The 12,165-nt window shown below is 42.4% G+C and overlaps 1 protein-coding gene across 4 annotated transcripts in view; it reads right to left on the reverse strand.

The window, feature by feature from the left end:
• LOC116386803 (semaphorin-3F-like) overlaps nt 1–3,986 on the reverse strand; it is a 59,924-nt gene extending 55,938 nt beyond the window's left edge. For 2 of the 4 annotated variants that reach the window (XM_031853359.1, XM_031853341.1), the window contains exons 1-2: nt 3,522–3,986; nt 1,315–1,489 (exon numbers count right to left, since the gene is read on the reverse strand). In XM_031853359.1, coding sequence (XP_031709219.1) covers nt 1,315–1,432 — 118 coding nt within the window. In that variant the 5' untranslated portion in view covers nt 1,433–1,489; nt 3,522–3,986. The remainder of the gene's footprint in view (nt 1–1,314; nt 1,490–3,521) is intronic. The other 2 variants (XM_031853351.1, XM_031853332.1) reach the window with 1 other exon arrangement.
• Between the last annotated feature and the right edge of the window lie 8,179 nt (nt 3,987–12,165).

The following is a 12,165-nucleotide window of genomic DNA, read 5'->3' on the forward strand; positions in this document are numbered from 1 at the left end:
ATATTGACTGGAGAGGCAAACACACACAAACACACACAAACACACACACACACACACACACACACACACACACACAGGTAAGCAGGAGAGCCGAGCTCTTTTTTCCCCCACTTTGCTTGTCAGCCAAAGAACAGCGGCTGTAGTCCGCTGCTTTCAAATATATTTCTGGTGAGTTCAGCCATCCAAAAGATGCACCTATGCAAAAGCGGCTCACAGAAAATCTTATGCTCACAGAAATTAAAACAGCACAGCTCTCTGAACACAACACAGCATTTGTGTAGAGGACTGACGAAAACAATATTTGGAAAATTTAAAAAAATCTAAAAACTGCTGAGCTCTGGATGTGCGTTCACTGATGTGGTAAATCCTACTTGATTAAAGCAAGAAAAACGCCTTCGACAATGAACTGTGCCAGTCCACTTAATTAAGTCAACTTGCACTAGGGAGCGCTGGGAAATGGAAAGCAAAGCAAACAGGGGCGCTGCTGCTGCTCGCCCGCCCGCCCACCCGCCCTTGCCTTCTCCTTCTCTTTCTCTCTGGATGCTAATCAAAAGGCTTGATCTCCAAGCAGGACAGGCCTCGGGGACGTCGCTCTGCTTGGCTGATCCTGGCAATTTGCTCTTGATAATACCGTCCTCTCACTCGCCCCCCCACCCCCCCCACCCCCTGGAACCCCGGCAACCCATCTCACCCAATCTGTGCGGCTATTGGAACGCACAAACACAACCCACTAAAGCTCATGTCTGCCTTCACCAGGGGGAATAATCACATAATGGTCCACAGAGTTATTACATGCTCTTTATTTTCCCGTCTCCCTCTGCGGCTCCAATTTAGGGATTCCACAATAAAGATAATTGAAGATAAAGACGTCGCTTTTGATCGACAAAAACAATAATCATGTATATTGTTTCAAGTGGAGTGCGAACAAGAAGCGCACGATATCTTCAATATGGGCATCTGCTCAGCCGCTGCTTGTGTTTTTTTAATTGTTTGTACAATATCAGCCAGTGGAAAGCATCTGGTGGTTATTACAACGCCTGGAGGTCTGAGGAAGGGGCAGCAAATAAGAATTGCATGATTTGTTTGCAGGTCTGCTGCACGGTGTAACGCGAGAGTCTGGGGATCCTCCTCTGCAAAAAAAACTCAGCACTTACCAAAGCCACAACCGCTCCATTTACTGTCAAGTCATCAGCCACACAATGAGCCAACACACAGGAGAGTTTAGAAAACCGGCACAGAATTAGAAGAGTCGGAACACCAGGAAAGAGAGGCAGGTGGGAATAAAAGAGTGGAGGATGAGGTTCAGGTTCCTACCTTTGAAGGAGATGAAGACGCGGGGTGCGGCCAAAGGGTCATTGCTCAATGGGTTCCCGAGAGCGAGGCCGGACAGTGCCAGGAGGGCATGGAGCGTCCACAGACCGTCCAGCTGCATGGTCGACCAACCTCCAGCGGCACACCAAGAGCCTTTTATGTTTTCTTTTTTAAATCTCTGCAGGGACAAAAACAAACACATGAGAAGAGAAGATGCGTTCTCAACTCTAAAGTGCAAAAAAAAAAGAATCTGCCACAATAAGTCTTTTATTCATTTATGTGACGTGTCAAATAAATAGCTCCCAGGGGTCCCATGATCCCTGTGAGTTTTGGCGATGCAGCGCTGAGGTGTGGGGATTACACCCAGATCTCTGGGAGCTTCACAACAAAACTAATGGAGACGGGCCAAGCTTTTAGAGATGTGTGCGCACTTCCATTTGGGAAGAATTATGCTTGTTTTTTTTCAGAGCGTGTGTGTGACAAACTGATGGTAAGGGCACGCTGACTCTAGTAAGAGAAGCTTTTCTTCTTCTGCTCCTCTCCACACACCCAAAACACATTCCTACGTCATGACACCATATGTGTGTGTGTGTGTACTGCTCTGTAATTATAGCTTCACCTAACAGCGAGTTGTATACCACAACCTCATGCTTACTGGAGAATGAGACAAAAAAAAAAAGTTGTGATTGGTGCAATCTAAAATAAAATATTAACTTGTTGCTAAAAAGGGGTTTACAAATGATGACGGGCTCAAACGCTCACTCGAACAGTTTAACAAGTCTTCCAAACAATGCAGTGGTGGTCATCAATGAAGTCCCCAGTTAATGAATGATAGACACCAGGGAGCAACCACAATGATCCACACATCTGTCACAAATCATACGAAAAGACTTGTCTAACAGGCCACGTCTGGCCCTTGGCCATCCTCCATCAAATCCACTCTTGGTCCATTTAATCATCTCTAGCATGTTGCCACTTGTCTGCACGTTGAACTGTTTTTTTTATACCACACTCTATTCCCCAGACAGCAACCTGACCTCACTGATTGGACACGAAGTTCTTCTCCGCATGTTTCGACAACAAACACTGGACATTTAAAAACGGGTCTCCATCTCAAACGCACCTTTTTGAGACGTCCACAGAGCCAAAGGGTCCTCAGACCGGCCGGCTGAGGTGGATTTATGAGCATAGCCCAGCTGTTTAAACCTAGTTGTTTACTGACAATTTGTTAACCATCCAGCTGTTTATTCTGAGACAGAGGCCAAGTACTTCACACACGCAGATGAAATCAAACACTGGCACTGCTCGCAAAATGTCCCAGATGAGACTGAGAGACACAGAGTCCCCTCACTTTAAACATATCTCAAGTAATTTTGAGTCGTGAAAATAAATTACATTTTGCAAAAAAAGGGCGGTTTATGGAGAATCATTTAAATCCATCACACTTGTCCAAACTGCTTCATACCTACACAAGATGTCCCACCCTCCACTGATGCTCTCAGCTTCTTCATTGTTTGCATCTAAGTTATTAACCGTCACATGTTGGGCAAATCTAAAGCAACTATTGAACTTCTAGTGAAAGGCAAAAGCTAATAACCGCAAGTCAGGTCGGTGGCAACATAACCCTCCCCTGAATCCTGCTGGTTTAAACAGAGGACAATAAATACGAACTTACAAATACACAGATCATTCATCATATTTCACAACAATAGGACTGGAAAACCTCCTCCCCCAGAATGAATTCAGAAAAAAAAGACAATGAAAACAACATCAAGCTGTGTTCATATATTCCCATCACAATGTTCTTCAGCAGTGAAGAAAAATGCGAGAAATAGGTTCAATGTTGCTGTATGATAGAGACTGTATCTGTGTGTGACAGACTGCCAGCCTTGGCCACACATGGACGACAGAACTGTAAACAGTCTGGTGTGGTATTAGAGCGCACGGTAAACTGAATAGCAATTCAAAAGATAGTAATAATGATTCATGTAAGGCTTTGATCTAACGTAAATTAGAATTATGATTAGCAATTTCTGTTCAAATGTTCATAGGAGAAAACAGTCGTTGGAACATGCTGCAAATAATACAATAAGAAATACAAAATAAAGAAGCGTGCAGCTGCAGACAGGTAAGCTTTTTTTAAAGCATCAATAATAAAGCAGGCTAAATAGAAAATAATACGCAAAACGCAACAGCACAATCAGGCTTACCTTGTTGTTACAGCTTTCCGAATACAACTTCAGATCCAACCTTGCAAGTCATTGAACAAAACCAATTCCAACAGATCGGTCACTTTCGTCTCCAAGTTGAAATCAATAATAACAATAGACAATCCCGGTGCTGCTGCTGCTGCTGCTGCTGCTGGTGGACAGTCCCTGCTCAGGAGGGCGGTCTGTACCTGTGCACACTGCGTGGCCCCGGAGTTTGTCAGAGCACAATAAGAGAATCAAAAAAGAAAATGAAAAAAAGACAGAGAAAATGTTTCTCTGGTACAATCTTGCGCGAGACCGCGAGGCGAGGAGATATCGTCGTCACACGCGCACAATCAACATCTCGTGGGGGGTGAAAATAAATAAATAAAAGCAGTTGGAAACAAAGTCCCTGCGGTGTAGAGAGGTCCAGGCACGCAGCGTGTGCTCCTCTGGAAAGTTGGGCGCTCCTGACTGTCAGGAGGCAGGGCGCTAGCAGGTGGATGCAGAGGCCCGTTTGCCTTAAACACACCCACAGGGCGGGCAGCGCCGATCCGAGCCGCCCATCAGCCAGCCGGGAGGAGACGTGATTTACTAGCGTGTTATACCGCTGTTGTGCTGTCACAGGAGGGGGAGGAAGAGAGGGAAATAATGGATCATCCGCATTCTACTGTGCACTAGATGATGTTTATTATTACATTAACGTGCAAAAAGTTGCAAAATTGTCGAACCACTTTCTAGTAGGGCGACCTTTATGTGCTTACAATGGGTTAATAATTGGATAATAGTTAATGGTTAATAATTAATTATCTTTATATATTAGTTACAGTAACAAGGAAAAAGTTTAGGTTGCCAAGTTGTGAAAAAAACCATTGGTAATTGGCAATAATGCGGATAATAATGCAGATCCATGTTTGTCATCTTTTCTCACACAGTAATCCACAGAGCCTGCAGTTATAAATGTAATAGCTAATTAATAAATCATTTTAATCATCATGTATTCAGTTGATGGCAGCCTGCCGCCCTTTTTCTGAAATAAGTATAATGCTCCAACCGATTAAAGGAAATTTCCACAACCTGGCAACCGTTTTATTCGTGACTTATAACTGATATGTGAATTATTATTATATACAGTGGTAATTCAAATTAAAATGTATGTCACATATGAGCACATTTTTAAAGCCAATCATCAGATGCAGGTTGTTTACGAGGTTTACTGAGCGGATGCAGTAGTTTTACAACATGACATTCAAACCTGCATTTCCAGATTTTTGGGCTACGGACACAAGTTACAAACGCCTCAACAAATTGATTTAGAGTCTTTCTGACCCTAATGTTATCCGAAACACTTTGTGGGGACTTTTGGGTTCACCAACATTTGGGTTTGGGTTCTCCTAATATTATGAGGACGAGGTCTGTCAACACGAGCGACCCCATTCAAATTACACTTTGTCATTTGATCAATTGTGATACAAAAACATATTGATTACAGCAGATGTAATGGGCTGAATGGTGTTCAGCTACAGAATCAATGAGAAGTGCAAACTCCATATATCACATAACAACACCAGTCTTAAACTGTTATGGGAAAAAGGAAGAGAAGCATTACTAGTTTTTATACTTAATATTAATAATTATATTAATTGGATTCAAAGTCGTAAGAGAAAAAACAGCTGCTGTGTGAATGTATAGACAGGTCTCTACAGCTGCTATAGTACTATAGTTCTGTTATTCGCAAAGGGGGCGTTTGCTTGCTTTGAATCAGTCGCCTGTATTTCCATCTTCCATCGCTGTGACAACCAGCGAGCTACCATCTGCCACCCACACATGAGGTGTGGAGGGAAGACGTTCAGCAGGATTTGGCTTAAAGGGATGCCTGCATGTGTCCCTTTTCTCTCAATCAACAAGTGAGAGGCTTTAAAATAAACCCTTTTTTTCACAAGTTCACTTTTACCTACACCTGAGTTATACTTTCCAAAGTGTGTACTATAAAGAAGATAAAATAACTTGAAAAGTTACATTAAACAAGTTTATTGCAGCATTACATTCATTTAACTCCAGTGAATATTTGACCTCCCGAGTCCATCTCGGCCACTTAGAGCACAGACAATGTAATGATTGCTGGGTCCACCTTATCAGAAATTGAAAGTCTTATCTTGGTTATGTACCCATTGATTTGAAAAAAAAAGGATGAGCAGTGTCATTCATTTTAATGGTACACGGAAAAAGTCGATTAAAATGCTTAATTTGCCCCTCTATTCAAACACTGATTGGGCGCTTCAAAGCCGCCGAGTTACCGCCTGTGAACATTTTCTAAAGCTCATTGAGAAAATTAAACATTTTTCCCGTTTTTAATCATATTCCATTCAAAGTCCTTTCCCACCTGCATTATCTGCCCCTCATCCAATCTGGAGCTTTAAATTGTCATGCGCTCGATTCACCGTGAAGCCCGTCTGGGAGTTGGAGAGAAAGTCTGCGAGTTGTTTGGCTCAATGCGGTCAAAAGAAGCTGTCCTGCTCAACTTTTCTTCCACATGAAGTCACGACGGCGGCACCGTGGCTTTCACTCTGCAGTGTGGTCCAGCATGACGGTTCTTTTTTAAAGTGACTTGGCAGAGGTCAAATAGAAAAGGATCAGTTTGATGTGTCCAAGTAGACTTCTTCCTCTTCAGGACAAGTTATCTATTCAGGAAGGACACGGCAAATTTAGCCAGAAGCGGGGCCTTCAGCTTCTGCAAAGCTACACATCACTCATCCGGTCCAGTTTAATGAAAGGAGAAAAAAACCAGCTGTCAGCCCTGATTGCCTATAGTCGATATTTTCTGCTTGATAAGACTCCAAGGTGAGTTCCCTACATTACCCAGAAGGACCTAAGTGGGCCTTAACTGTAATATTTGCGATAAGATCTTGCCAGTGCACGATTCCAAGCCGCCGTCGACATCTATCCAAGTGGTGTGTGAAGTTGTTTTAATGCTCTGCAGAAGAGCCTGCATTCCAGCTGAGATGTGAACAGTGCTTTCTGTGGGGCTCTGCCTGCAGGGCATGAACAGATGCCAGGTGTTGTGTCAGAATTTGTGATTCTTACACGGTTTCCAAAGATCATCTGTATCGCAATCCCACTTTCAATGTGTGTGGAGAGATGTGACGCTCCGGTGCATGCTGCTCAGAGGCTGCTTCTCGTTCCCGCATTGTGTTGAAGCATGTGGTGAGGTGATAAATGCGGTGACGAGATGTGGCTCTTTTTTCGTCTCTTTCAACATTCATTCTTCTTAGTTCTGTTGAGACTGAAATATGTGTCACAACCAGTGGGCAAACATCTTGAAGTTAGTTACTCACATATTACTCATTGAAAAATTATAGAAATTATTTATATTACTTCTTCCTTTGCTTTTGTCACTCACCCAAAGATGCCTTCAAACAATTCCTAAACCTCCAAGTCACATCTCCTGCATTTAACACACTTAGAAATAGAAAAACAGCAGGGGAAGAAATATTTAGTTCCTTTACTTCAGTAAAAGTAGCAATACAATGATGTAAAACTGTACATAAGTATAGGTACTAAAGCATCAGCAGATAAAATGCACTTAAGGTCTAAAACGTCAAATAGTCGTGCAGAAAAATGCCCCCTGACGATGTTAAATGTAGTGCATTATATTTTTTGATAATCATTACTGCATTAATGAACAGGTAGCATTTTAATGTAGTCAAGGTGGGTCAAGGTGAAGCCTATTTCAACTTCTTTTTATACTTTTGGTAGTTTAGTATATACAGATGCCATCGTATTTTATAACCTTTCATAGCCTATGTTTTTGAAGTAAAATGTGAATCAGCAAAGTAACTACAGCCATCAGATAAAAGTACAACATTTCTCTCTTTGTGAAGCCGAAGTAGCCTATGAAGTAGGAGAAAATGAAAGTATTCAAATAAGGTACAAGTACCTCAACGTTGTACTTAAGTACATTAGGCTACTTGAGTAATCCCTAGTTCACACTACACAGATTTTGCTAACTGCTAACTCAAGCAAAGTATCCTCATACAATGGATCGTATGACATCTTAAGAAAAGTTACTCCTCATTTTGTGTGTTTTCCTACAAAAGCCAGCAAGACGTTAGCCTACTAAGTAATGCTTTTCTGATCACAACCTGAGGTGCAGTTTGTAGCAATGACCTCTGCCCTCTTTCAAAAGAAGCACATTTAAAACACAATGTGCTCTTTGTTTTCACATTGGCTACAAGAACCTCATTGCCTGGCATCTGAACCTAACTCTGATTCCTGATAGTATTATGTCTGCGGCTACCACACTCTCTCTCACGCACAAACGTGCACAAAGCCTTCCGACAAAGCTAAGACTGCCTTGTCGCGCCAACAACAAGACTTATTAATACTTCAAATTCAGCAGGCAGGTGCTCACCTTGTGCTGCGACCAGATAGCAGAAAAGCTTTCCTCCCAGCACTTTCTGTGATGATGTCCTCAAAGTTATTAGCATTTAAATGAGAAAAGAAAAGCATCGCATCTCGATATCACAGGGAAACTCTCAACAATGTAAAACTTGTTCAACAAATTCAAGAGTGTTTAGAGAAGAAACTTTTCTCATCACCTGAGGTGAGTGACTGAATGTGAGCGAGTTAGTGACTCAGTTAAACAAGCAATTGAACAAATTAGGAGAGGAGGGAAGGGGGGGATTTGTCAGGCTCTCTGATCACACTTAGTGAAAGTATGCAACTCCTTGGTGCCGAAATTACAATTCGGTGCTTGAACCACCTTCCTTTTCCTCTACCTGCGGTTGGTGCATTTGAGCAACAGTTTCCTCTGCTGTTTTTGGCACCACATGGTGCTCCATACACTTCCCAGACTCTGCGGCCTCAACGATACTTTACTGCCAGTCTGGCGGCCCCTCCCACCCCGGGGAACCACAACCACAGAATGAAGGAAATGGCTTTGATTTCCTTCCACTTTTCACACATCAAATGGGGAAGGGGACTAGGTCCGTACGCTGGTCTTGACCGAGCTGGATAAACAAACTCATGCCACAGTGTGCGTGTGTGAGTGTGTGAGCGCATATGTATTTCTGTGTCGTTAAAATTGAGTGCGCGTAGGACACAATAAAATGTGTGTGTTGGGGAACAGGTGAGTCAATTTCACCCCACCGCTGCTCTACATCAGTGTTGACGTTATGTGAAAGGTAAATACTGTGTAATTGAATAAAATCACGAACCGAGACATCGGCCCGGGGAGAAATGGCCGACCCACTTCGAGATTCTCAATACGCCTCTGTTCTCCGAGGCTGGCTGTCTGGGGTCTTTTTTTGGCCGTCACTGTAAAGTTGAGTGGCAAAATTTGAACAAATAAGCCACCTACCCGAGTTTGAATGGTGATTTCATTCAGCAGAGGACTGGGTCTGATTATAAAAAAAGAAACCCAAGTCCTCTAGGTGGGCCATGTATGATTCATACTTAGTATGCGTCATATTTCCTCTTCACACCAACCTTCTGGGAGGTACTGAACTAGGACAGAGTTTATGTTGTGCTGCTGGGACTCTTGGGAGAGGTAAAAACTGGATTACATCATGAAGCCACTGAAGTGTTTAGATACGCATGTAGGAGAAATCATTTTCACACATACAATGATTATGTATCAGAATCTGTAAAAGTAGTTATCTGGGAGGTCCTGCTACCATCCCACGACAATATCACCATTCAAGACACAGAAAAATAGGAGGGGCTCTGACAAGGTCTATTCTCTCGCACAGATTAGCTGCTGTACATGGCCTGATGCTACATGCCTCCTGACTTTGACTGGAGTATTTCACCAACAGGTCTATTTCTGCCCACTGAGTTTCTCTATTCCTTATACGAAAGTGTTATGTCCAGAAATTCATTGTTGAATGTGGCCCAAGATCAGCTAATCCTATATTTAATTTTTCAATACATTGATTATTCGACTACTAAATTACTAAATATAGTTTCTTTAAAATAGTTTGACACTTCGGGATATACATTTAATCACTTTCCTGATTGGAGTTAGATGAGAACAATCATACTACTGAACAGAAATGATTCTTTCTAATGACCATCAGGGGGCAACTCCTCTGATTGCAAAAATAAGTCTATGAGAAAATGACCCAATTTTATGGTCTCAATCGCTAGTTTCAAGTCTTATTCAATACAGCATGATGTCCATTTATGAGTCAAATAGAGTAAGATTAGATGCTAAAGCAGGGTATTATACAGGGAGTGGCGGTCGATGCCATGACGTTGTCCAGTTTGGGAATTGTCCGTGTTTTTGTCTTTGAATTTTAACCCCTTCACAGTGTTATTCAGCATTCGGTTGTCCCTAGCTTCACCATTTCATGTTACTTCTGGCTGCAAAAAAACAAAATGTGGACGGCCAAAATGCCAAACTCGAGGCTTCAAAACTGAAGTCCACAGACCGATAGGTATTGTCATAGTGACTACATCCACTTCTTGCAGTTTATGAGCTTAGCTGAGTATTAGGACTGGAAGCTGGGGAAACATCTAGCGTGGCTCCTCCCCAAGGTAACAAATCCCCCCCACCAGCACCTCTTAAACTCACTAATCAACATGTTCTGACACATTTGCTTAATCCCTGCAAGAACCAACGTGTAAAAAGATCAATTTGCGGTTTCAAAGGAGGTAAGGGCCGGACTATTTCTTGCACTAACTTCCTGGAGTCTCTGCTGGTCACTTGGCAACTGCTCCCATCCCAGAAATAGTCCCACACATAACCCACATAAAAATGTTTAGTAAGGGGGCTATAGAGGTGCTGGTAGGCTGTTTTTGTTCCCTTTGGACCCAGCTAGGCTAGCTCTTTTCAGTCTTTATGCTAAGCTAAAATAACTGGCTGCTGGTCCAACCTTCCTATTAAATGCACGGATGTAAATAAATAATAATAATAAATAAATGATAAAATACATAAATGAATAGTTGAAATAAATAGTTTTGTAATGTTTGTATATTATATTTGTACCTTTTAGGTGCGTCTTTAATTTTCTAGTTCAGGTGGTTTCATTGTCAGATTCAGGTCATGGTCAGGTTATCCATTGTTTCTGAGATGAAGTGCTCCCTCATCTTGTGTTCATATTAAAAAGCTGACCACAAGATGACCCACTTTATTCCCACAGCTGTCAAACACTGACCAGAGCCCTTTTACACAACCACCACACTAATAACTACTACCAGTCTTTCTGCCTCTGTCAGCAGCCCATGTAATGTGCCTCCTCTTCGGGTTGACAGCTCACCAAAAAGCAGTGATTCCATGTCATAAACTCTCCTCTAAACTTTCCTGTGCTCTGCCTAAAAGCTGAGAATCGCAGTAGCTTTCTAGTGAGTTTGAAGTGGAGTGGGAATGCATCTTCACAGAGAAGATGGAGACCAGAGGAAATGAAGAACAATATGTGCACTCGCTCCCATTGGCTTGTTATCTAGTGGGCTGTTGACTTGGCACATGCTCTGCTTCACCGATGCTTCCTGAGGATGTCATGAGACTCCTATAGTGGGTAAGAGTGCAATACTTCCTCTAGGCTCCCATTCACTTCCTGCCTTTCGATAGGACACTGAGGTCATGGCCCCATCAAGCAAAACCATATTCAAGTCCTACTAATCTGGCTGAGCGACCGACGTGTTTGCATTGGGGCTAAATACTGTGATCGCTGTTCAAACCTGCTTGGCCAGTTGCACCATTGGTGCTTGTCACGATTTGATCATAGATATCATGAGCAGAGACAGGTGAGTTCAAACAAAGTACAAGTATCGAAACAAAAGCAGAGAGCGGATCCCTCAAATGTTCAAACACCAGACAATTACAGTGTCTAAAAGGAAGGACGACCTGAACTTGAATGTTGCAGATATTTCAACACTGATTGAGTGAGTTTTTCGTTTTTATTCCAGTTCTATGAGGAGTGCACCAAAAATATCTCAAGGTAAAGTTTCACTCCTGGATGTGACTCAGTGTTCAGTAAACTCCTGGCATTAATTACCCCAAAAATCATTCATATTTGTTTTTTTTTTAAAGGAGAGTATAACATTGAAAAATGTTGCGCTCCTCTATACATCTGATGAAAGTCCTGTCACAGGAATTGAAGCGGTAAACCGGTGGAATGATCCCACAAACATGGTGCCACTTTTGTCTCCGGCGTCTCTATTTCCTTGCCAACCATGTAAAGCCTGGCTGAAGTGTTGGGAGTTGCCACTGCTTGAGCTGAAGGGTTATCTTTAACTTTCTATGGGAACTAATCCTGCAAGCTCTCAATACTGGCCTGTACAACTATTGTTTCTGCAGAGACAGGATACTCCCTTCCTCTCCCACACCCTCACCCATTCCACCATGAAGTCCCCCCCCGCCCCCCAGAATTTCGGCAATATAATTAAATGTACTTGATTGGAACCCTTGAGACTGTCCCAACTCATGTAAATGCAACTTGAAATACATATCATTATAATATTACATACTATTATTATCAACATTTTTCTTACTACAGCAGCCAACATTCTCCCTTTCTGTCATGCACAAATGCTACCGAGTTGTCTCTCTTTCATAGGTCCGGTTCTGACAGCAAATGCACCAGACAGTTACAACTCACAGCAAAGAGAAGTCCGGAAATCTCTGTAGTCTGTGTCTCTGTGTGACAATCTACATTGTCATGTG

This window comes from Anarrhichthys ocellatus, unplaced genomic scaffold (genome assembly GCF_004355925.1).
Source record: "Anarrhichthys ocellatus isolate YVR2014 unplaced genomic scaffold, GSC_Weel_1.0 scaffold1, whole genome shotgun sequence".
NCBI classification, from domain to species: Eukaryota; Metazoa; Chordata; class Actinopteri; order Perciformes; family Anarhichadidae; genus Anarrhichthys; species Anarrhichthys ocellatus.